This window comes from Hydra vulgaris, chromosome 06 (assembly GCF_038396675.1).
Source record: "Hydra vulgaris chromosome 06, alternate assembly HydraT2T_AEP".
In the NCBI taxonomy this organism is placed as follows: Eukaryota; Metazoa; Cnidaria; class Hydrozoa; order Anthoathecata; family Hydridae; genus Hydra; species Hydra vulgaris.
The window spans coordinates 21975928-22000669 of record NC_088925.1 but is presented as its reverse complement, the minus strand read 5'-3'; the positions used below and the strand labels follow the sequence as shown (position 1 = coordinate 22000669).

Sequence of the window (24742 nt, the reverse complement as noted above, 5' to 3'; positions counted from 1 at the left end):
GCTGTATTCTTTCTGTTATTGGGGATCCAAGTATAAAAAATTGACTCTTGGGTTATTACTGATAAGAACATGAAAATCCAAGCTAAGAAGTATGTGCAAAAATACATAAAAATACAAAACTCAAAAATCTTATTACAAACCGGAGGTTGGTTATGATGATATTTGGAATAAATTTAAGCAACTTTTAGAAGGTAGAAAGTTTTTACAAGATAAGAAGTGACTAATAGAGACAAACTGTTAAATATTAGTCTAGATTTATTTTTATTTAAACTTTGTATAATTTTTTTTTAAATACCTTTACTTCCAACAAGGCTGCAAGCAACCACTATTAAAGTTGAAAGTTACTAGAAGAGAAAAGATAAGGTTTTTAAAGCAAGATGAAATGAATGACAATGAAATACAAGATTTCGTGATCTGAGTTAATAATTTAAAAATATAATTCCTAATATAACTCTTACAAATCAAAAAGTACAACTTTTTTTTTACTTTATTTAACTCCCAAGGCTGTGGGGGTCATTACAGATAAAAAGGCTACTAATTTTTTTTTTTTTATTGTTGTATGCTTTTAACTCTCTAACTCTGAAACATAAGTTTTGAATAACATGGTGGCTGTGCAAAGAAACAAGTTAAATGCAGTACTACCAAAGACATGGTGGAGATCTACCTTATGAGGAGTGCATTGTACATTACACCACTACCAAAACTATACTAGTCGTCCCTATTAGATTCAAATTTGTCTTTATAAAGAGAACTTAATGGAACAACATAAAATAGTGATAGGGAAACCTAATGTTTACTTTGAAGCAAGCAATGTCAGAGGTTGACAGATGATTGCAGCCCTTGGAATTAGGATCAGTTTTATGGTAAGACCTTTGCATCAAATTTTTTTTGCTGATCTGATGCCGACCTCTAAAAGATTGAGGTCGGCAAATTATTGCTGACCTTATTTTTCCTAATTCTGAGGGTTGTGATTGTGAGATGTCAAAGATTGTGTGAGAGCCATATCAAGAAAGATTGTGTGAGAGCCATATCAAGAGTCAGGAAACCTCTGCTGTACAGGGAAAAAAAACTGTGATAACAAAATTTTAACCTGGAAATGAAGCAAGTTTTGAGGATTGTGAACTTTCAATCTCTCGAAAGGTATCCTGTCAAAAACTCACAGATCTTTTATTGTAATAGGCAATTCCAACAACCAGGCAAATGAACTTATAAATTCTAGATGATTTATATAATTTGCAATCTTTTAAGTCATCTGTTAATTGTTATCTTGTTCTATAAACTTCATCTTTTCTCTTGCGGTAACTTACAACTCTAGTGGTTGCTTGCAGCCTTGTTGGAAATGATTGATATACTATTGCTTGGTTTTTTTTCTTTCAATACTAAAAGTATTTAGTTTATGACTCGCTAACTTTATAAAAATAAAAAATGAATGGTTATTTGTAAAACTGTTAATATGTATTCAAGAAATTAAAAAAATATTTTATTCATTTAGTCATAGACAAACTATGATTGTGTTAAATGTTGAGAAAATAAACAAATATTTTTTTATTTTAAAAAACTGGAATCTGAGTAAACATTTAAACTAAAAAAACAATTAAACTAATTTTGTGGCAGTTTAGTAAATTTCAGTATTTCAAAAAAGTTAATGACAATAAATATGAAATCAGCTAGTAAATATGAAAAGCAATTTAAAAAAATAACTTTATGACGTCAAAAACTCTGTTACGCAAATACGCTAAGCACTTTTTATTCATAATAAGGCCTGCAACATACGAGACAAAAAATTTGTGGGTTCTTATGATACAATAATGAGAACTACCTCCTTGGTGTGCCAGGCCTGGAGCATGGAACTAGGGCATAGCAGGTCCAGCAATAGTTTGGATTCGGATCCTACCCAGATTTTTGGGATTTTTATCTGAAACCAAATCTAGATAAATTAAGTTAAAAAAAAATAAATTTTTACACACAAGGAGTTTTTATTAACTTTAAAACTATGTGAAATTCTTTTAAGTACTTCATATGAGCAAATCTATTTTTATATATCAGCACTTTTATTATATTTATAGTAACTTTTTATGGTATCTTAAGCACAAAATTGCACAAAACTTCTGATATCTTTTTGGATTGAAATTTGATCTGTTTTTGTAGAACAAAATAGTGATAATTCTATTTTATGTATTACCTTTAATAATTTAGATACAAAAGCATCTAGCCTCTAATTAAATTATTAATGTTCTACACATTATCTTTGAATACTTTTGCATCTTGACTTAACTCATAGATTTTTAAAGACTTTTTCTTCTTAAAATACTTTTTCTTTAAAATACTTTTTCTTTCTTTCAAATAAATAAATGAAGTTAAGAAAACCACAAACTTATAACATTTTTTATAAAAACTGCCCACTGAAGAATATTGCAATTTTTCTTTTTAAAACATGGCTAACCTTTTTGTTTTTGACATATTTTAAAAATAAGCCTAACACCTAAATCCAGTCACTGAGGTTTAAAAATGGCTGCATATATTTAGTATAATAATAATAGTATTCATTTATTATCATCATTTATTTAAAAAATCAATGATTGAGTCAATGCTTAAAGAATGATGCTTAATGAAGCATTAATAATAGCAATTTATACAGATTTTTTAGTTGCATTTTTTAGTTTTTTTAGTTCATATAATTTATTCTCTGTTTTGCTAGAACTCCTGATATAAAAAAACCTCTCTGTTTTGCTAGAACTCCTCATATAAAAAAACCAATCCAATGTGAATAAGTGTAAAAAATATGTTTCTAATATAAATTGATAAAAAATAATTCCTATTAGGAAAAAAAATAAGATAAACCTGATTAATCCTATCAACAATTTCAGTTTAAAACTTTTATAAGTGAATCTACAAACCTCATTTGAAGTTGCGTAGAATTTAGAAGAGGTTTAGCTACTGAAACAAATATTTCAGCAACTCCCTGTAAACAATTGAGTAATTTAAACAACCTGTGATATTTATATATAAAAAAATGAATGAATAAATATTTATAAACATATGTATACATGTGTGTGTATGTGTATATATATATATATATATATATATATATATATATATATATATATATATATATATATATATATATAAAAGCAGCAAAATGGAAAAAATAAACTTATAATATTCAATAAAAAATATACAGATTCCATCTGAAAAAGAACATAAATTAAAACTACTAAACAAAACAGAACTGCTCATAAAGAAAATGAGATGGAAGACATTCTTTTTCATAAATAACTACCCAAGAAATGATTCAAATTATACAGACTATGTAATCAAATCATAAAATGCCCACCACAAATAAATGAAATGCGTTTTTTTGAAAAAGATCTTATAAGCTTAGTTAAATCAATAAAGTTTTGCAACGTAAATTGCAAGTTTCAAGATAATATGAAAAACAACTTATCCATATGAATGTCGCATAAAACATTAAAAAAGACAGAAAAAATACCTTATTTGTATAAATTATCTAAAGATGAATACAACAAACTGTTAACAAACGCAACTACTTTTACCTACAATAAATTGATGCTAATAATTTTTATTACTTAATATTGAAGACAATCTATTGTCTTCAACATTAAATAATAAAAATCTATTGTCTACAATAAGAACTATTCTTTTTAAATATACACCTTAAATATATAATCATCAAAGATACTTTTACTATAAATTTTCTGAACAAGTTATTTTATAAAAAAGACTCATGAAGTAATGGTATCAGCACTCCTATGCAGAACCCAAAGTTGTTTATGTACATAGTACATTAATAAAAATATAGATGTTATTTTCAAAATCTAAGACAAGTAAAAGCTAAAAATGGAAACTATAATGTTCATATTGACACATTTTGAATAACATTACCTCAGGCTGTAATGTTTCTCCTCAATGTGCAATCAATGTGCAAAATTTTAGAGAGCAATATGATTGCCATAATGTGACAATCATATTGCTCCCTAAAATTTCTCAATCCAAGGGCATCAATAATTTGATCTGGCAAAAAGTTCCAGTGCTTAACTATACAATTGGTAAAAATTTTTTGCCTCTGTTCACAATGCTTTACCAGTTGATATTTTGTCTGTGTAGCATGACCACAAGTACCACCAGCAGATTCATTGCAAAGAAAGGAGGGAAGCGATTTTGATGAGTTATGTCAGTTAATGATATCAATCAGACGCATTATTTTAAAATGTTGTATCATATCACTTCTGATGCTTCTCTCAGTCAGGGTGGTAAGTCCTAGTGCTGTGAGTCTACCTTTGTATGGCAGTTTTGAAATTTTAAAAATTACTTGTGTAACTTTTTGTTGAATGTTTTCTAAAATCTGTATATCTCTTGCTTTATATAATGACCATGATTGAATTATAGATTCTAAATATGGTTTAATACATGTTGTATATAGCAATTTCCACAGATTTAAACCACTATGCTGAAATACTTTTTTTAAAACTCTAACCATTTGATTGGCCTTCATAGCAGCAAAATCTACTTGCGCCTTAACTTTAAGGTTATCCAAAATGAGTATACCTAAATCTCGTTCAATATGGGTAACTGATATGCATGACTTTACATTTTATTATATTAAGTTTCATGTACCAATTTTTTGACCATTTGACAGCTGTATTGATATCAGCTTGCAAAAAATCAACATATGATGGTGAGCTGATTATCCCAATGATTTTATTATCATCAGCATATAATTCTATATTATGTGCCAAGTTATCTGGCAAGTTATTGATACACAACACAAAAAGATGAGGCCTGAGGACTGATTCCTGTGGGACACCGCTAACTACATCTTTCTTTTTTTCTGTCTTTTAATTAGCCATGCTTTAATCCATGCAAGAATCTGACCACGAACACCATATGCATAAAGTTTATGTAGTAGTCTTCTATGAGGCACTATATCAAAGGCTTTTTTAAAGTCTATAAAAATGATGTCAACAGGGTATCCTTGGTGATGATGATGATGTCAAGAGTTTCTAAAAAATTGCTCATGCATAATTTTTTAAATACATGTTGTGTATTCCAGATGACACCTGTAGCTTCATAGTGATCCATGAATGATGCATGGAAGCAACTATCCAGGAGGATAATTGCTTCCATAACTTTTCCAGGAATTGATGCTAAGGAGACTGGTCTGTAGTTTGAAGCTAAAAGTCTAGAACCTTTCTTAAAATTGGTGTAACATTTGCTTTTTTCCATCTATTGGGCTCAATACAAGTATCAAGTGAACAGTTATAGATTATACTCTAAGGTAAAGCCATACTTTAAGCACAATTTGAGAGGACTCGTAGGTGGATGCCATCAAATCCAGTGGACTTATTTGGATCAATTGCTTTGAGTCTTTTTTTAATATGCTCATGATTGAAAAAGTGTTCAGGAATTTTATTGCATTGTACTTCAGTTCAATTTTTAAAATAAGGTAGCCCATCTGATGGTTGCACAACAAAAACAGAGTGAAAGAAATTACTTAAAGCACTGCAAATTATGTAATGTTTCTCCTCAATGTGTAATTCACCCCCAGCTTTGTTTATTTGAAAAATATTATTCCATCAATATTTTTCAAAGTGTGTACAGAGTCTTATGCATTAAATTTTTTTCATATATAGGAATGAAGTATTTTTGGAATTAGTTTTGTTTATTGAACAATGATCTCTTTATATTCCAAGACTGCTTTCTTTATTTTGAAGGCAGTTAAGGAATACTTTATCGTATTATGCTTATTATCTATAGATGTCTCCTCAATGTTGGCTATTGTTGCCATTCCTCCACCAATGTCTGCATAAACATTTTTTTTTTTTTTTTGTTACTTCACCTCCCCAAGGCCCAGAAAGCCACTACAGATGAGGTGGCTACTTAATTGTGGTTATAACCCTCTCTCAACTCTATAACTCCGAAACACGAACCTTGACGTTGACTATAAAAGATTATGATTTAAACTTCAATTAATACTTTTTATTAAACATCATATAAAACTAGAAAAATAAAGCATGATAAAGTACGATGTAATTATTATAAAACAACTGCTAATCAAAACAGTCTAATGGAATTTAGCGGTGATCAAGTATTTTAAATAAATGAAATAATGAAGATATAAAATACTTTTATATTTTATTTAAATTTTATTCAATATTTTCTTATAAAATAAATGCTCATAACTCTTTTGCAGATATGTACACAAAATTAAAAAACAGAGGAGTTTAAAAATATATAAAAAACTTATTTAAAAAAAAAAACTCTAATAGCTTATTTTAACATAAATCTTTTTTATTATTTTTATTATCAATTAATTAATTTCTAATTTAAAACATTTAAATTTTTAAATAAATTATTTCTTAAACTTTCCCCTTAAGCATAGTTTTTTATTGGTTGATTTTTAAATATTAATTTTTTTTTATTAATAAGCCCTAAATTACCTGGTGTTTAAAAAAAGAATAATTAAAAAACATGTAAGTTTTAGGTATTATTATTTTTGCAAGGTAAATTTATTGTTATGTTTTTTTATTAATTTTTGCAATATGATAAATTGACCATTTCATTAAATAAGTGTTCACAGTTTTTAATAAACTAAGAATTTAATGACCAGAAATATTTCCGGATACTGCAATTTGTGATTACTTAATTCAAGTTCTGATATAGTTCATTGAAGTTTGCTTGTTTTAATTCTGTGCGGTCCTCTCTTGCATATACATTCTTCTAAGCTGGTACTATGTGATGACGCGCCTTTAATAGTACGCTTACCCTGTCAGATGAATCTTTTAAAGTTACTTGAATTATGCTTGATTTAAGGATATCACTATTATTCACTAAATATTTTTTAGGATGAAAACAATTTACCTTGACAATGTATTTATTGATTCCAACAGAGTTAAAAAAATTCATCAACTGTATTTTTATTTGCTACTTTATCTTGACTCTCTTGAATATCAATCCTAGACATTATTACGTTTGCTTCATGTATTTGATGCTCTTTTTACTCAGCAGCAATTTTATTTAGCAAAAAATTTCTTTTGCTTTTGTTATCAGTTGATTTATTGTTGAATAGAGACACAAAACTAAATTTCTTATCTGATGATGATATTGCAACTGTTTTATCACATTTAGATCAAAGTTTGCTCACCAATTTAGCTTGCAAGTTGACTTTGTATTTCAAATATATGATTTCCTTACAAAGAACCGTTAATTATGCTTTTAATATGTATCAAGCTTTTCTAATTTTGTATTCCCAGGACCAAAACCAACAAATTATTACTCATCAGATAATGCTAATGCTGATTGCTTATTGACTTTTTTTTATCTGCCTTCAACTTGCATAAAAAATGATAATTTTTCAAATAAAAACAATAAAAATAAAAAAAAGAACAATTTTACAAGCTTTTTTAATAAAAAATTTTTTCTGCATTTTATTATTATTCTACTCAAATATTTCCAAAAGTTGCCCACTATGTCTATATGAGAAACTTGTTATTATATTGTATCCAAAACCTGAGGAACTGCTAAATAAAAGTACTGAAATTATATCAAAGTACAGTTGGAAATTTTTTAATAAGATTAAAAGTTTTATTAAAAATTACAAAGCTCATTACAAAACTAACTAACAACTAAAAATAACTATATTAATCTACTTCATATATCTATAGGCTAACTAATAAATTACTCACACAGCTATTGTAATATATTTCATAATATTATTTATATCTTTATATCAATTTTTAATATATATATTTTTTCAATATATAAATAATGCACATTATCACATAAATGAATATGTTAAACAAGCATTAAGACATATAACTATTTCACAACTATTAGCTAACTAAAAACAAATTGATTATAACATTAACCTAACTACTAAACAATATCCGCCCCATGACGATCTAAAATACAAATATAAACCATAACATCCACTAAACATATTGTAGATAAATTAATATTTATTACTTGCCTGAAGATTGTAGTAACAATATTAAACTATATATATTAAGTTATATTATAAACATTAGCATTTAGCTAATTCCAATACAACTTAGCTAATATATATTTATATATATATATATATATATATATATATATATATATATATATATATATAAAATTAAATTTTAGAAAAAACAACTTTTAATGGAACTTAAAGTTTCATGCCTATCGGCAATCATCAGCCATGAAGTACAAAATCAAAAATGTAAAAAAACTTAACTTATATCTTAACTTATATCTTTTAGAATATTTTTAATTATCTTTTATTTTGAAGAAATAAAGTCATAAGTAAAAGCATTTAACCGCAATTGTAAACTAATAGATTTTTTGTTAAAGAAACTGTTTGTTTAATAATTTTTTTTATTATTGATAAAAATTAGTTAAAAAAAATCAAGTGTTTTAAGTTTTATCTTAAGGAATTAAATATATAAGTTGCTTTTAAATATATAAATTATTTTTTGTCATATTGGTTTTAAAAAATGCACAATTTATTTTGATGTAAATATTTTATTAATAAGATATTTTGTTTTTTGTTAATTCAATAACGTAAAGTTTTAATGACGCTCGTTTAATTTATGAAAATAAATTATGATCACGAATAAGTTATCGGTAACTGATAAATAACAAAAAAAAACTATTTATTGTTTAAAAATATTATTAAAAAGAGTTCACAAATTAAATAAGAGAAAATTTATTAACAGTTAATAAGATAATCAAAAACCAACTGTAAAATTATAAGAAAATAAACAAACATTATTCTACACTTCATGAAAAGAGTATTTTTTTCAAAATAAAATTTAGTTTATAGTTGAAAAAAATAATAAAAATGATTTATTAAATAAGAACTTAGATTATATTTGTAACTTTTGTTCTAGTGAGAAAAAAACTGTTTGTATGATTTTTAACGTGTTAATAAAATAACTTTAATTACAATTGGTACTTGAAAAGACGCAAGTGAAGCAATATAACTTCTAACGTGCAAAATATATTTGCTGAGTTGAGTTACTTAGAAATGCGTTACGCGTTTTCACTACGCAGCGAAATCTCGTAACAAGGCCTGATATATATATATATATATATATATATATATATATATATATATATATATATATATATATATATATATATATATATATATATATATATATATATATATATATATATATATATATATATATACATATATATATATATATATATATATATATATATATATATATATATATATATATATATATATATATATATATATATATATATATATATATATATATATTAGGGGTATAACTAAAATCAAATTTCATTTCTCGGAAATGGCATACCATCAAAAGATGAACTTTTACTTTTATTTACATAAAATATTATTACTTTTTTTCAAATTGAAAAAAAAACTCACCTTTGCAAATGAAAATTTTTCAAAAAAACGCTACTTACTTTTAAGGCTTTAAAGTATAAATAAATTGAATTTGCACAAGGTTTCAAAATGTTAGTGTTATTCCCGTTGATGCTATAGGGTTTGGCTAGCAGGGCTGCACTAACAGGGTAAGGGGGATGTGGGGTTGCAGCTCATCCCCAGATTTACAATATTCTGTAAAACTTGCTTTTTTTCAGATTTGCATGGGAATTCCATCAAGCATTACTCACATGCTGGTTGTTTTTGAAAATGAACATTGGGGAATTCATGATTCTTCTCATAATATATGAATGCTTATGACAAGAAACCACCATACCTTGTGTCAGCTTTTCCATTTTTTAGTGAGAGAACAGCAAGTCAAATTTCATGCGTAGAGTTCTTTAAGACAACAATTTCCTTTTCTCCTTCCAGATGTTACCATCAAAATGCAAGCACTACTCATAATTACGAAGGAAAAATTTGAAATGTTTGAATAAAAACTCTGCCTCTTTATATAAAGCTTTGTACACGCCAGATTGAGAAGGCATTGGAACTGTTTAACCATCTTTTTTTAGAACATCCATAAATTTAGATGTTTTTTTTTGTTGATAAATTTGTCTTTGTTACCAAATTGGCTACACTTTTTGTAGCTTGGCGCTTAGGTTCACTTGTCCTGCATTCAACAGTATTATAGTCCCAATCTTCTTCACTGAATGACTTGCTTGATGATTGACGATTCAGTGGAATCTTAAAAGATAGCACATGATGTTGATGGTTTTGGGACTTGTTTTATTGTTGAATAGCAAATATCTCCATTATATGGTATATGCAATTTATAGAAATTTTTGTCCTCTGCACTCAGCCAAACTCCTTGCACATTAGTTAGATCAAGTAATAGTGAGAAAAAAGATTTTATGTTGCCATCTGGTCTTTTCTGAAAAATCAAACATTTATCAATCACAAAGTTCATTTTTCTTAATACAGAACGCTCACTTTTGACTTGCACATTAGTTAGATCAAGTTATAGTGAGAAAAAAGATTTTATGTCGCCATCTGGTCTTTTCTGAAAAATCAAATATTTATCAATCACAAAGTTCATTTTTCTTATTACAGAACACTCCCTTTGACATGGGAAAATGAACTTTCCATAGTGTTTGTTCTCCTTTTTGCTACAACTTTACATCATTCAGTTTTGGACTTCATTTCAGTAGCAAGAAATAAATATCTACCAAGTATTGTAATTTCCTTAGGTATTTTGCTACGCTGGCTCAAATTTTCCTCAATTATTTGAATTTTTTCCTTTTTTTGACTGCATTTTACAAAATGCATTAAATTTTTGGACTACACAGATGTGTTTTTATATATATAGATTTTGAAGCTTTACGGTATGCATTATCTAAAATAATAAATCAAATTAGTTATAACTAATAAATATCTATCGAAAATTTTTTCAATAATAAATATATTTGAACCATTGATATCATTGATTTAAGAAAAAAACTAGATAACTGGTTTGGCTGTTAATGCCTTTTGTATGTTGAATCTTGTTTACACAAGCCAATTTATTTTATTTGCATACAACAAAGTAGAGTTTTCCTCAATGTTTCCATTTTTTCAAAGTTTTTATTCGCACAGGTGGGCGAGTTTTTTTTTCGATTTGGAAAAAAGTAATAATATTTTATGTTAATACAAGTAAAAGTTCATTTTTTGCCACTATACCATTTCCAAGAAATGAAATTTGCATTTTATTCATATCCCTAATATATATATATACACACACACACACACACACACACACACACACACACACACACACACACACTTGTCCATTAAATTAAAAACTTTACGCATGTTTGTTGTGACGAATCTTCAACTTGATGTGTCATATGAATATTAGAAGCCACTGTAAACTCAACCTCACCTAAGTGTTAACAAAAAAATAAAGACTAAAAAAAACTTCAGCAAAGCAACAAAAAAAAGATTCAAGTTATTACCTTTCAACAAAGGTAACAAGTCAACACAGCACTGACCAAGCTCCACTGATTTCTCCTCCTTTGATTTTTTTTCTTTAGGCAAAACTTCAATGAAAGTAACTGTAATAAACAAAACTTCAATGAAAGTAACTGTAATAAACAAAACTTCAATGAAAGTAACTGTAAAAAATAAAACTTTAATGAAAGTAACTGTAATAAATAAAGCTTCAATGAAAGTAACTGTTATAAATACCAAATGTCAAAAATTGTCACATTTAAGGCTTTCAAAAAAAAAATCAGAAAAAAAAACTGGAAATTAATTTTTTATATAGAATTAAAAATTATTAAAATTGTGACTATATCCTGAAAAATATTTAATGAATTTACTGATTTTAAACTTTTTGTTTACACAACAGCAATATAGATGTATCTCATATTTAATCTTTCTACAGCCAATAATTTATTGGGTCATAAATTGACTTTTTACAGTATGACCTGAAAGATTTTTTAACTGTTTTAAAACTAATAAACCATTTAAGAGCTTTACTCTTACAGAATGAAAAGATCACACAACTAACAAAGATTTTAAAAGCTTTACTCTTAGAATCGAAAGATCCACTTGAAATACTGAGAAAAATTTTTTTTTTCCAAAAATGATCTAAAAAATAGTATAACAATAATATTATGAAAAAAAAATTTACTCATTAAGCTATACTATTTTAATTTTTTTATTCATGATATTTTCAGGCTAGAATATCTAGACTGAGCTTCCAGTTTCCCTGGCTACTTCCCAGTTACCTTTAGTATTGTCTTTTATGTTCTCTCACCTTTTCATTTCAAGGTTCTCTATATTTCTTTTGTAATATAACAATTCTTTAACATATGGTATACATTTGATACATTATTGTAAAATGAAATTGAATTGTATTTCAACTAGATGAAAAGGTAAGATGCAAAGGTAAGATAAAAAAGGTAAGATGAAAAGGTAAGATGAAAAGGTAAGGTGCAAAGGTAACAAATACTTTGACATTACGGTGGTAATAAATTCTTAAAAAAAGATTATTGCTCAAGTTAGAAATATAAATATAAAAAAAACAATATAAACAAATCAAACAATTAAAAATAAAAAACCATTAAATAATAAAAAATAAAAAAAATACATAAACACTATTAATATAAAATCAGAAGTAAACTTGATGCAAAACATTTTTCAAAACTGATAAAGTTAAATATAAGAAACCATTTACCATATATGTTTGTCTGAGCCATTTCATTTAAAACTAATGGATCTAATACTTTTAAGTGAAGTGTACAAGTAAAATCTAACTGTGCATTTCCAGACTCAACTTGAATTTTGCTAGACTCTCCAAGTTTAAGACTACCATATTCTACTTTAGCAATAGCTACTAAATTATTTCCTTTGACTCCATACTAAATTAAATAGGTTTTAAATATGTATATATATATGTATATATATACATATATCTATATATATATATATATATATATATATATATATATATATATATATATATATATATATATATATATATATATATATATATATATATATATATATATATATGTATATATATATATATATATATATATATATATATATATATATATATATATATATATATATATATATATATATATATATATATATATATATATATATACAATAACCAAAATTTAAATTATTTTATAAAAGTTTTCATTTTAATTTAATTAAGATCTATACTAGTTAATAATCTTACCTGAAAGTCAATTATTTTCATCATTAGGCTTAAAATGTCTAAATAATTCAAAACCTAAACTTTCAGATAAACTCAATTTGCTGTTAGGAGTAAATTTAATTCTCTTTAACTTTTTCCGCCATTTAGTAAGTAGATTCCCACCATGTCTCAAGTCTGTAACATTTTTTTATTGGTAGATGCTTCTGTTTGTAAAACTTGGGGTAAAAGAAGAAATTTGTTACATGTGCACATAACTTTTTATAATTTTTTATTAGAATTTTAAATAGTTGAAGTGAATGGCTCAGACATTTCAACCAGGTTCAAAAATTATTCTCTGAATGCAGTATTTACATTAGCTTTATTGTCTCTTAAGTAAACTCATATAATAATTCTTAGTTTATTAAAAAAATTAAATCAAATTTATGAAATTTTTTGACATACTACCATACCAAGCCAGTATTTATACTTATTGTAAGTAATCTTAATAGTAATTCTAAATAGTGATAATAAATAATAATAAATAATTCATAATAAATAATAATAGTAAATAATTCATAGAAATAATAATAGTAAATAATTCATAATAAATAATAGTAAATAATTCATAGAAATAATAATAGTAAATAATTCATAATAAATAATAGTAAATAATTCATAGAAATAATCATAGTAAATAATTCATAATAAATAATAATAGTAAATAATTCATAGTAATAATAATAGTAAATAATTCATAATAAATAATAATAGTAAATAATTCATAGAAATAATAGTAGTAAATAATTCATAATAAATAATAATAGTAAATAATTCATAATAAATATTTCACTCTTAATAAAAAGATAAATAAATTTACAGATCTTAAAGCTCAAAAAAATTTTGAATTTTAGGCATTTTTTTGAGATTACAGATTAATAACAATTATGGATTCCTTGTGAATTCTGCGATGATTAGTTGTGTGAACCTAGTTGTTCTACTTTAGTAGTGTAAGAACTGCCAATTAATGGTTATCGGTTAATCCACATCAAATGAGCCAGAACTTTTTAAAAATGTCATTCTATATCTCAGATTTTGCTGATTTTTATACAGTTGAGAGTACTAAGTAAAATTAGAATTTCTTGAAAATTTTAGCTTCTAGCTCCAAGAAAATCTTGAAATATGACCATTTTATTTTTAGTAGATATTGGTCAGTCCTCTCATGTCCTTTCAGAATTGTAACGTTTATTTAGAGGTGTCAAGTTACATAACTTTAAAAATATATGATCTTTTCATTTAAAATTCTGTACCTGGCTATTTTTAGGGGTTTAAATGAAATGAAGAAAACGAATCCAATGAAATGAAAAACAATTGTTAAGTACCTGTATTTATCAATTTAAATAAATTTAGGCAACTTTTATATACCTGATTTTGATATGCAAGTATATCAAAATCAGGTATATAAAAATATATTTATATATGCCTTGATGATATCAAAAAAAAGAATTTTTTAGATGTCATTTAATATTTATTGATCTTTCAGAAAACATAAGGATATTGATATGTAAGTATATGGATTTCCATTTATGGATAACCAGGCACAGTCCCCATTTTTATCTAGAGAAATATTGCAATTGATTTTTCACTCCTGTCCAGACTAGCTGGCTCTTTGAAACTTTTGGCATTCCTGTAGTGGCAATGAATGTGCATGTTAAAGTTGTTTTCAAGGCCTAAGACACCAGAGAAGATTTGGGTTATGTGCCCCACTATTTTGTAGCAGAATCTTGCAGACAAACTGGAGCTCTGAAAATTTCAGTATTTGTGCAGTCCTGATAAAAGTGTGTTAAAATTGTTTCTAAGACAACCAGATGGTCCATTGGCTGCGACACTGATAAAACAGACACTTTAAAAATTTTTTTTAGACTTTGACAAAGTAAAGATAACTTTGAAAACATTGCCTGCAAAAATTTTTTGATTCATATTTGTTCCATTTGGTTTTTGATTATTCTATATTCAATAATCTTTTTTTAAATATTTAAAGAAAGTTCATATGTTTATAAGAACTTTGATTTGCAAGTATACAGATTAAAAACAGTCATCCATTTAAAATAATGATTTTAACAGAATTTTACATTGTAAAATTTCAAACTTTTTGAATTGAAAGTTGATACTTTAAATGCTAAAATGTTAACAGCAAGTTGTTTAATTAAATAAAATCTAACAATAAAAAAAAAAAACATCCTTCCATAACATTACATCAATAAAAAAGAAAACTATCGCCTGTTAAAGTCATTATTTTAACTAATATTTAATTCTAAATTGTTAACATCCAGCTGTTTTATTAAATAAGTACTATTAACAGCAACCAAAAAACGTGTCATTACACTAGTCTAGAAGAAATTTATCTCCTATTATCTTTATCGTTACATTGTGGGTCATTCCGTATCAAATCACCATGGTCCCCAGGGTACCACTTCAAATTTGATTCAAATTATGACCACCCACAGCTTTTATGAAAAAAACACAATCCTGAAAATTTCAGCTTGATTGACCAAACTATTCAAAAGTTATAATTGAATTAATATTGACCAAAATCGGAAATATTTGAGTATCTGGAGCTTACAGTAGATTTTTTTGATTTTTACCAGATCATAACTTTTTAAATAAATTAGATGATCACCTGAAATTTTTTAGGGTAATAGTTTTTCACCTAAAATATCTATTTTTGTAAGTGTTTTTGACTGATTTTAAACAGTTTTTGAGTTCATGTACCTCAAAGTTGCAAATTAACACAATATTAGAAAATTTTTGGAAACTTTAATGTGCTACAGTTCAATACCAACAGACAAGGTGTGCCAATTTTTTGTTACTTTTGTGTACTTAGAGTAACCACTTGTGGAAAAAATTAAAATCATGTGTTAAAAGTTATTTTAGCACTTGCAGCAACCTGTTAAAATATCACTTTTTTTTAAAAATACAATAAATTACATTAACTTTGTAGGCATAGAAAGTAGCATAGACAGTTAAAATAAATTATAAAACTTTTTACTTGGAAAGTTCTATATATAGACAATCACCAAAAAAAAATTAAAGACCTATACTTTATCTTATGACATGATTGTAGCCCTATGACTTAGGTGTATATTTTATTTTTCTTAAAATAAAATTATCAGTGTTTTAACCTAATTTATTTGATGTGATTTTATAATATTTATTTGTTAAATTTATGCATATAATATAATTAAACTGATATAATTTTCACATGGTTATAATTTGAGTGTAAAATACTTCAATTGCTTCAAGAATTTGTATTAAAATCTAAATCTGCACAGTATTTTCTGGATTTTATTATTTTAGTTTTTAATATTGCAAGAACCAAAAAGTAAAAGTTTTGTGTATGCAGAAAGTTATATGTTGAAATAGTTTACTGGTTGCATTTTAGACTGTTTTAATAACGGTTATACTTGAGATTTATTTTTACAATTTTATTACTGGAAAAATATTAAAAAATTTATTTTTTAATATTAATAGATAATGTTACATGTTTAACTCTTGATTTTAATATTTTTAGATTAGTAAAAAATGTTAGAGAAATGTTGCGTGGGAAGAGTTTTAAATGAAGATTGTGATAAATGTCATATTGTAGAATGGTATGAAGAATAAGACTAAAAGGTACTGATATTGAAGTTTTACTGCAAAGGATAGGATACACTTTCGAACCAAATGAGGAGATATGTTTTCACCATGAAAAAGTCTATATTTCTAGATATGAAACCCTTCAAAAATACTCTTGTGATCCATTTAAAGTCCACAAGAAAAAAATTATCAAGGGATTGTGTAAAGTTAACATATCAATAGCAAATCAACTTAAGATCAAACCTGGTCAAAAAGTTTTTACTAACTGTATGAATGAATTCAAACTTGAAAAAATTACAGAAAGTAGTCAAGATGAAGCTCCTAAAGAAGATTTGAGTTGTTCAGACCTTGATAAGACAATTCTTAATAAGAGTGTGTCTTTATCGGAAATATCTCCACTCAAAAACGTAAGAAGACGCAAAAAATTAGGATATGAAAAGCAAAAAGCTAAAATATTTGCAACAAGTATGACAAACCTAGTAGCGTCAGCATTGGATTTGGACCCAAAAGATTAAGTATCAGAAAAAGAGCAAAAATATATAAACTGTAATGATTTAGACCAACTGTTAGATGCAATAAAAAATAGAATGAAAATAAGTTTGAAGGAAAAAAAAGTTCAACTACTAACACTAACTTCTGATAGTTGGTCAATTGAAAAAACTTGCAAAACATTTTCAGAACATCTTTAAAAAAGCTCGAAAGTTGAAAAAATGAAAAAGGAATACTTGCTAAACCTGAGGCTAAAATAGGACAGCCTTAAGAAGATATTGCTAAACAAAAAGTCATTGAAATTCATGAACCCAAAAAGTTCACAAGACAATGTCCAGGAAAAAAAGACTTTGTTTCTCTGCTTTTAAGTAATGTAAAAGTTCATAAACAAAAACGTTTAATATTAGTTCAATAAAATGTTTTTTTTGTGTGCTGCTTTACCTAAGGGGCATTTAATATATTACAAAGATTTGATGAAAGTATGTGTTTGTAATATATATAGTCAAAGCTGCATGCTCCATCTATGTTCAAATTCCCCTGGTAAAGTAAATTTAAAGACTTACTTGGAAAATGTGTGTGAAAATAACTATTTTGATTTTAATGATCATACCATATACAAATAATGGGTGTCCAAACAAGCATTATTGAGTTTATTGAAACTCTAAGTGAAACTTTGTATGATCTTTGTCACCACAACTTTATCAAAGAAGCTCAATCCTCCAACTTATCAGAGGCAAAAAGAACATTAAATCAACACATGTACCATCTTGAAGATCACAATATAAATGCTGAGCACCACTTCTTTGCTACACCCTATGGCAAAAGTCTATGTGATGGAATAGGAGGAACTATAAAAAGAGAAACAGCAAAAGCGAGTTCACAAGCAGCAAATGCAAACCAGATTCTCACATAAAATGAACTGTTTACATGGGCTGAAAAAAACATTAAAGGTGTTAAATTATTTTACATTTCAAGCGATAATATCAATAATCATGAAACTTATTTTAACCTAAAGAAACGATATGAAGAGAAGAGCACAGCCCCAGGCTTAAGAAGCTATCACAGTTTTTACCAGGTGGAGAAAAATTATTATGGAGAATATGTAGCGATACTGTCTATGATACCCATTTGCTGAATAATATTAACTTGGCAAAAAAAGATCCTTCAAACCTTCAACCTGGTAAATACATTGCATGCTTTTACGATGATGAATGGTACATAGGGCTTGTACTTGAGATTTGTAATGAAAACCAAGATGTTAATGTAAAATTCATACATAGAAACAAATTAAATTTAAAATGGACTAATGATGCACGATCAGGTCAATGTTGGGTTCCATTTGACAAAGTTATATGTCAATTAAGCACCCCATCCATTAAGGGTAGAAGTGCTTGTGACAAACTTGCAAATAATGATTATGAAAGTATTTTGAGTTAATTAAATCAGACATAAAGAAATTAGTGTACTTGTGTTTCATGTGAATATACACTTCTTCTTTCAGCGTTTTTTATTTTTTTGAAGTATAATATAACTTGTGCTTTTTAATCTTTTTAAACTAAAAAAGCATTGGACTCAAAATGCTAAAATCGTGTCATAAGATAAAGTATAGGTCTTTAATTTTTTTTGGTGATTGTCTATATATAGAACTTTCCAAGTAAAAAGTTTCATAATTTATTTTAACTGTCTACGCTACTTTCTATGCCTACAAAGTTAATGTAATTTATTGTATTTTTTAAAAAAAGTGATATTTTAACAGGTTGCTGCAAGTGCTAAAATAACTTTTAACACATGATTTTAATTTTTTCCACAAGTGGTTACTCTAAGTACACAAAAGTAACAAAAAATTGGCACAGCTTGTCTGTTGGTATTGAACTGTAGCACATTAAAGTTTCCAAAAATTTTCTAATATTGTGTTAATTTGCAACTTTGAGGTACATGAACTCAAAAACTGTTTAAAATCAGTCAAAAACACTTACAAAAATAGATATTTTAGGTGAAAAACTATTACCCTAAAAAATTTCAGGTGATCATCTAATTTATTTAAAAAGTTATGATCTGGTAAAAATCAAAAAAATCTACTGTAAGCTCCAGATACTCAAATATTTCCGATTTTGGTCAATATTAATTCAATTATAACTTTTGAACGGTTTGGTCAATCAAGCTAAAATTTTCAGGATTGTGTTTTTTTCATAAAAGCTGTGGGTGGTCATAATTTGAAGCAAATTTGAGGTGGCACCCTGGGGCACTTTTGAAAAACTAGGTGATTACATATGGTGATAACCCTTGTGTTAATATAAATTAATTTATTTTAATTAAACAATCTTGTTAAAGTTATCTTTGTTTAAGTCAGAAAAAAAAAATTTTTTAGAGAAAATAATTGGGTCATGGCCCATGGCGACCTGCCCCCATGGACTCTTCTGTAGTCTACCCTGGAAAAAATTTTTACACATGTTTATCAGAAATGCACTAATACTGAAATTTACAGAGCTCCATTAACCCCTAATGACTTGGGCGCTGGAAACAATGTTAATATGCATGTTTATCAGCGCTTCAGATATACCAAAAGTTTCAGAGCTTCAGCTAGTCTGGAAGGTAAAGAAGAATCAATCGCAATATTCTGCTACAAAAAAGTCCGTCCCCTGTTTTCCATATATAGAAATCCATATACTTGCAGATCAAAATTCTTATGCTTTCTGAAAGTTCAATAAATATTGAATGATGTGTAAAATTTTTTTTTTTTTTGATATCATCAAAGCCATATGAGTTTCTTTTGAGCATTAAAAACAGATATATAAAAAATTGCCTAAATTTATTTAAATTGATAAACACAGGTACTCAATAATAATTTTTTATATATCTGATCATTTTATTAATTTTGTCACCCTTGAAAATAGTTAGGTACAAATTTTTAAGAAAAAATATCAAACATTTTTAAAGTTATGTGACTTGAAACCTCTAAATAAACATTGCAATTTTGAGGGGACAAGAGAGACCTGGTTAATATCTGCTAAAAGTAAAACGGTCATATTTTAGGATTTTCTTGGAGCCATAGGCTAAAATTTTTAAGGAACTTGTATTGTACAATTTCAACAATTTGAACAGTTTAACAATTTTCTATTTTGATTTTACTATAAAATAATATTTAAAAATTAGTTTTCATTGTGATTTTAAATTTGAGATATAATAGAATACATTACTGAAATGTATGTAGTTAATGAATTTATGAGACTGTATTGAAAGTTTGATCAATCAACATGTTCTCTCGGTCAAACTAGATTATCACATTTGAAATAAAACATTAAATGTTAGATATTTATTTTTGAAAACTAAATTAACTATACAACTTTCTGCTGTTTTTTATTTCTGATGTAAATTGTTCTTTCTATTGTCTATTTACAAAACTTGTTAATTGCCTCATTAGCTGATGCAATCTGAGATGATGCTTAGAGACATTTTATATTTCAATATTATCATTTACATTAATTGTCTCATTGACATAATCCTTCAATTTGACCAAATAGTCTATATCTTTTGGTTTATTTTGCTCAAGACGACATAATTTAGCTATTGAATGATTTAAAACAGAGTTGTTAACAAGGCCAAAAGTAGCAAGGCCAAGGCCACACGTTACAAAACCAGACAAAAAGTTACAAGGCCAAGGACAAGACCAAGGCCAAGAGTTTTAAGGTCAAGGCCAAGAGTTTTAAGGTCAAGGCCTACGCAAACATTTTCAAGATCAAAGACTTCAATTTTTACCTTACATTAAGGCCAATTAATAACAAAACTATAAGTAGCAAGTGCTGTGACAATAAAACCCCATTTTTTAAAAATAGACCAAGGTTATGCGCAAAATTCAGCAAAATCAATAAAAAATATGCATTTCTTTATTAGGCCAAGACCAAAACAAACAAGGCCAAGGCCAAAATTTTCAAGGCTAAGACCAAGGCTAAGGTTCAACGCCAAGGCCTCAGTTTTTGGCCTTAAGCAAGGCCTAGGCCAAGCCCAGAGGACTAACAACTCTGACTTAAAATAACCTTTCTAACATGAATGTTAGCAGCATATACTAACTTTACTTTTCCAGGGATAACCACTAAGCAACTATACCCTTTTAATGTGTTTTTAAATATTACAAGTACAAGATATGTTACCCATAAAATATGTCATTTTTTTGAATTGAATATGGTTAACTAAAGAAAATTTATGATTCAGCTTATACTACCCTTTTAACTACAGATTGCTTTATCTGATTGCATCATTTCTTGGAAATAAATTTGGTTTTGTCAAGCCACCATTTTCTTCCAATTAAGACAACAAGTTTTCTAAATTGAAATACTTTGATTCCTTAATCAGAAAAGCTTGCTTTTTTTTAAAAGAAAATTTGTAAATTAAATAAAAATCGAAATAAATTATTTTCATCTTCACTGTGACAATATAAATAAAAGGAAGGGGTCCAAAATTAAATTTTTTTAGATTTTTTGTAGTTTAACCAGTTTTTCTTAAATAGTTTTACATGGTGATTTCGAATTACATAATGTTTTTACTTCATTACCAATATTTAGACTTTTACTTCAATTTTAATAAAAGTAATTATTTTGACAACATAATTAGCTTTTAAATTAAATAAGATCATTATTATTTTTAAATATAGGCATAAAAAATATAAGTAGAACCCATAAAAATTTTTTTTCCTTATCTTATTAATAAAATATGTAATCATTATGTCTAGTTAAATAGTACAAAAAACTAGGCATTGTACATCATATATTATTAACAGTATTAATAATAAATTTGTTTCAGTTTCTATAGAAAATGCAAAATAACTTTGTGAAAATCATTGTAGGTGATTGTGGATTGCTGCGAAAACTTTCCTAATTATCTTTAAGTTAGTAGCATATTCTTTTGTAGGCATAAGATGGTGCTTTTTTGTATTTTTATCAACAATCATGATTTTAAATAAAGTTGATCTCCACCTCAACAACCTACTTGTATCTCTAAAATAAATTATTTTATTCTTTAACTATTTTTGGCATTTTAACAGATTTTGCTCTTTTCCAATGTATTTATTGACATCTGATCCACAAGTAAATGGCCCACCTTGTAATTTTAAACTAGCTAAAATTAAATTTTTCCTGGACCCCTGATGTATTTTAGTTAACCAGCTTTGTCTCAGTTGAATCTGTGGCTGGTTTTGACTGTATTCTATACTTTTAATTTTTCTAATAATAGGAACCATTTTCCAAAATAGTTTTTATTTGTTTGAATCTTCATTTCTCAAATGATTTGAATGTTTAAGAATATTAAAACGTAAAACTGTTGAAACTGACAGATTTTTTTTTAATTGATTGCCATTAAAATGAGTGCAAAACTGGCTCACAAATTCAATGTTATTTGTAAATTGTTTTATTTACTCCAATGACTTGATTAAAAACATAATACTTATCAGTTAAACCATAACTGTTTCTTTCTTCAAATGCATAATACTTTCCTTTTTGATGTTGAAGAACTATAGCTAATCTTTGTAGAACTATATTTGCAAGAATAATAATACAATTTTCTAAGTTCTTTGATGCATATTTGCAAGCTTCTACTGCAACTACTGAGCAATAATCTTCTTTAATGAGATTTTCCAAAAGTCTTTTTAATACTCCTTGAACACATGACTCTTTAAATTCAAAGAATTGTTCATTTATGATGTCATGAGATAATCTTGCTAAAGAATATTTGCAGTTCAAAAAAACAGTGAAATGACTTCAATTCTAAATGCTGCTACTACAACTTAAGCTACCACTGCTAAATGACTATAACAAAATCAAAACCCATAGAATCTCGAACTAAGCAAGCAATTATTTATGATATATTTATGTTGTTCTAAAAACTCCTTAAAGTGATCCCAGTGAAAGCAAACTATAGTAGAACATTTAGAAAGAAATTGAAATCGAACATCTTTAAATAAATAAATGTCTTTTTTTTTTTACACTGCATAAATTTTTTAATTCTTTATTATAATTCCATGGTTTTTGAATTAAACTTGGACCAAACAAGTTTAGTAACCATAGAAAGGTCAAAGATAATGTTTCTGTACTTTTGTTAATAAAAATCCCTCACAGAAAGCCCTTGAAAAGGCTATCCATATTCATTTCATTTGATTTATGACTTTTTCAATAGCTCTGTTAAAAACTAAAGCTATATATGAAGTGCAAAACAGTTGACCAGAAGGAATTTCATTATCAAGTATATCAGCTGCATTTTTAGATTTTATTATAAATAGTACTGTCAGTCATTTGAACATCTACCTTCTGGTATAGTTTTTTTGAGGTGTATTTTGAGATTTCCTATGACATTTCGAATGTTGTTTTTATTCCATCTGCAATTTTTGCTGTAGTTTCTGAAGCAATTGCTAATGTCGACAGAGGAAAATAATATTCTCAATTAATATGTGAACCAGAAGGTCCAAAGGTCCCAACATGGTTTTGAGTGGTTGCATGAGTTATTACATTGCTGCTATTTTTAGCTATCACAATTCTGTCTGCAATCCAGCTAAGAGAATACGCATGTATTTGTTTAGTTTTTTATGCATGGCACTGCGTGTTAGAAGTGTGATAGAATCAATACATGTGTTCTTGATAGCTTTGCAACCATTTAGATATACAGTCATTTTCATCTGGAACTAACTATTTTGTGTTAAAAATTCAAATACCAATTACTCCCAGAGCAATCTGCATTTCTCTCATCAAGAATTGAGTACATTATTACATTTATTAAACTATTATATTTTATTAAACTGGTTAGAGTAAACTATTAGAAATTTACAACTGTAAATTTCAAATAGTTTACTCAAACCAGCTTTTTCTCTATCCAATAGCTTTTTCTCTTTACAATATAGTTAATATAAAACACTTCAAATAACATTGAAAAAAAAAATTTACAGTTGTAAATTTCTAATTCCAAAAAGCTACCTTGGAGGTATCTTGGAAAGTCTTGGAAAAATATTACTTAAAAACAAGCTTTTTTAAGTATTTTATTGTTTAAAATAAAAAAAAGAGCAATTTAGAAAAAAAAAGTAATAAAACCAAAAAAAAACCCAAGTAGTTAGGTTTTTGGCCATATAACAGGTTTTTTACAACAAAAAAAAGAACTAAAAAAACAACTACAATCTCTATGCCCCCCTCATACATAAACACCTTTTACATATCTGTAAGCTTTTGGGTGATCCTCCCTCCCCTCGTACCTGTGTACATACTATAAAGAAAACCCCAAATTAAAAAATATAAAAATTGCATATTATAGCAATAATAAAAACAAATTCAATGTCTAACCAGGCCTTTTGCATTAATAACTTTGACTCTGATCGGTGGCTGCTCAACGTCTGTCATATTCAATTTTTACTAAATAAAATATTTTTTTAAATGACTTACAATAAAGGCTAATAAAAATTGTAGCAAAATAATTGTTGCAATTATTATTTAAATTGTTTACAATATTTTTCTTGGTTTCTAAATTTAAAGTAAAGTTAATTT

At 26.7% G+C, this 24742-nt stretch overlaps 1 protein-coding gene across 6 annotated transcripts in view; it reads right to left on the bottom strand.

The window, feature by feature from the left end:
• LOC101236496 (cilia- and flagella-associated protein 70) overlaps positions 1–24742 on the bottom strand; it is a 70638-nt gene that overhangs the window by 42000 nt on the left and 3896 nt on the right. For 2 of the 6 annotated variants that reach the window (XM_065799578.1, XM_065799579.1), the window contains exons 2-6: positions 24542–24610; positions 12633–12816; positions 11407–11505; positions 11260–11333; positions 2898–2962 (exon numbers count right to left, since the gene is read on the bottom strand). In XM_065799578.1, coding sequence (XP_065655650.1) covers positions 2898–2962; positions 11260–11333; positions 11407–11505; positions 12633–12816; positions 24542–24598 — 479 coding nt within the window. In that variant the 5' untranslated portion in view covers positions 24599–24610. Of the gene's footprint in view, positions 1–2897; positions 2963–11259; positions 11334–11406; positions 11506–12632; positions 12817–13145; positions 13620–24541; positions 24621–24742 lie in introns of those variants that run through there. The other 4 variants (XM_065799580.1, XM_065799577.1, XM_065799581.1 and 1 more) reach the window with 3 other exon arrangements.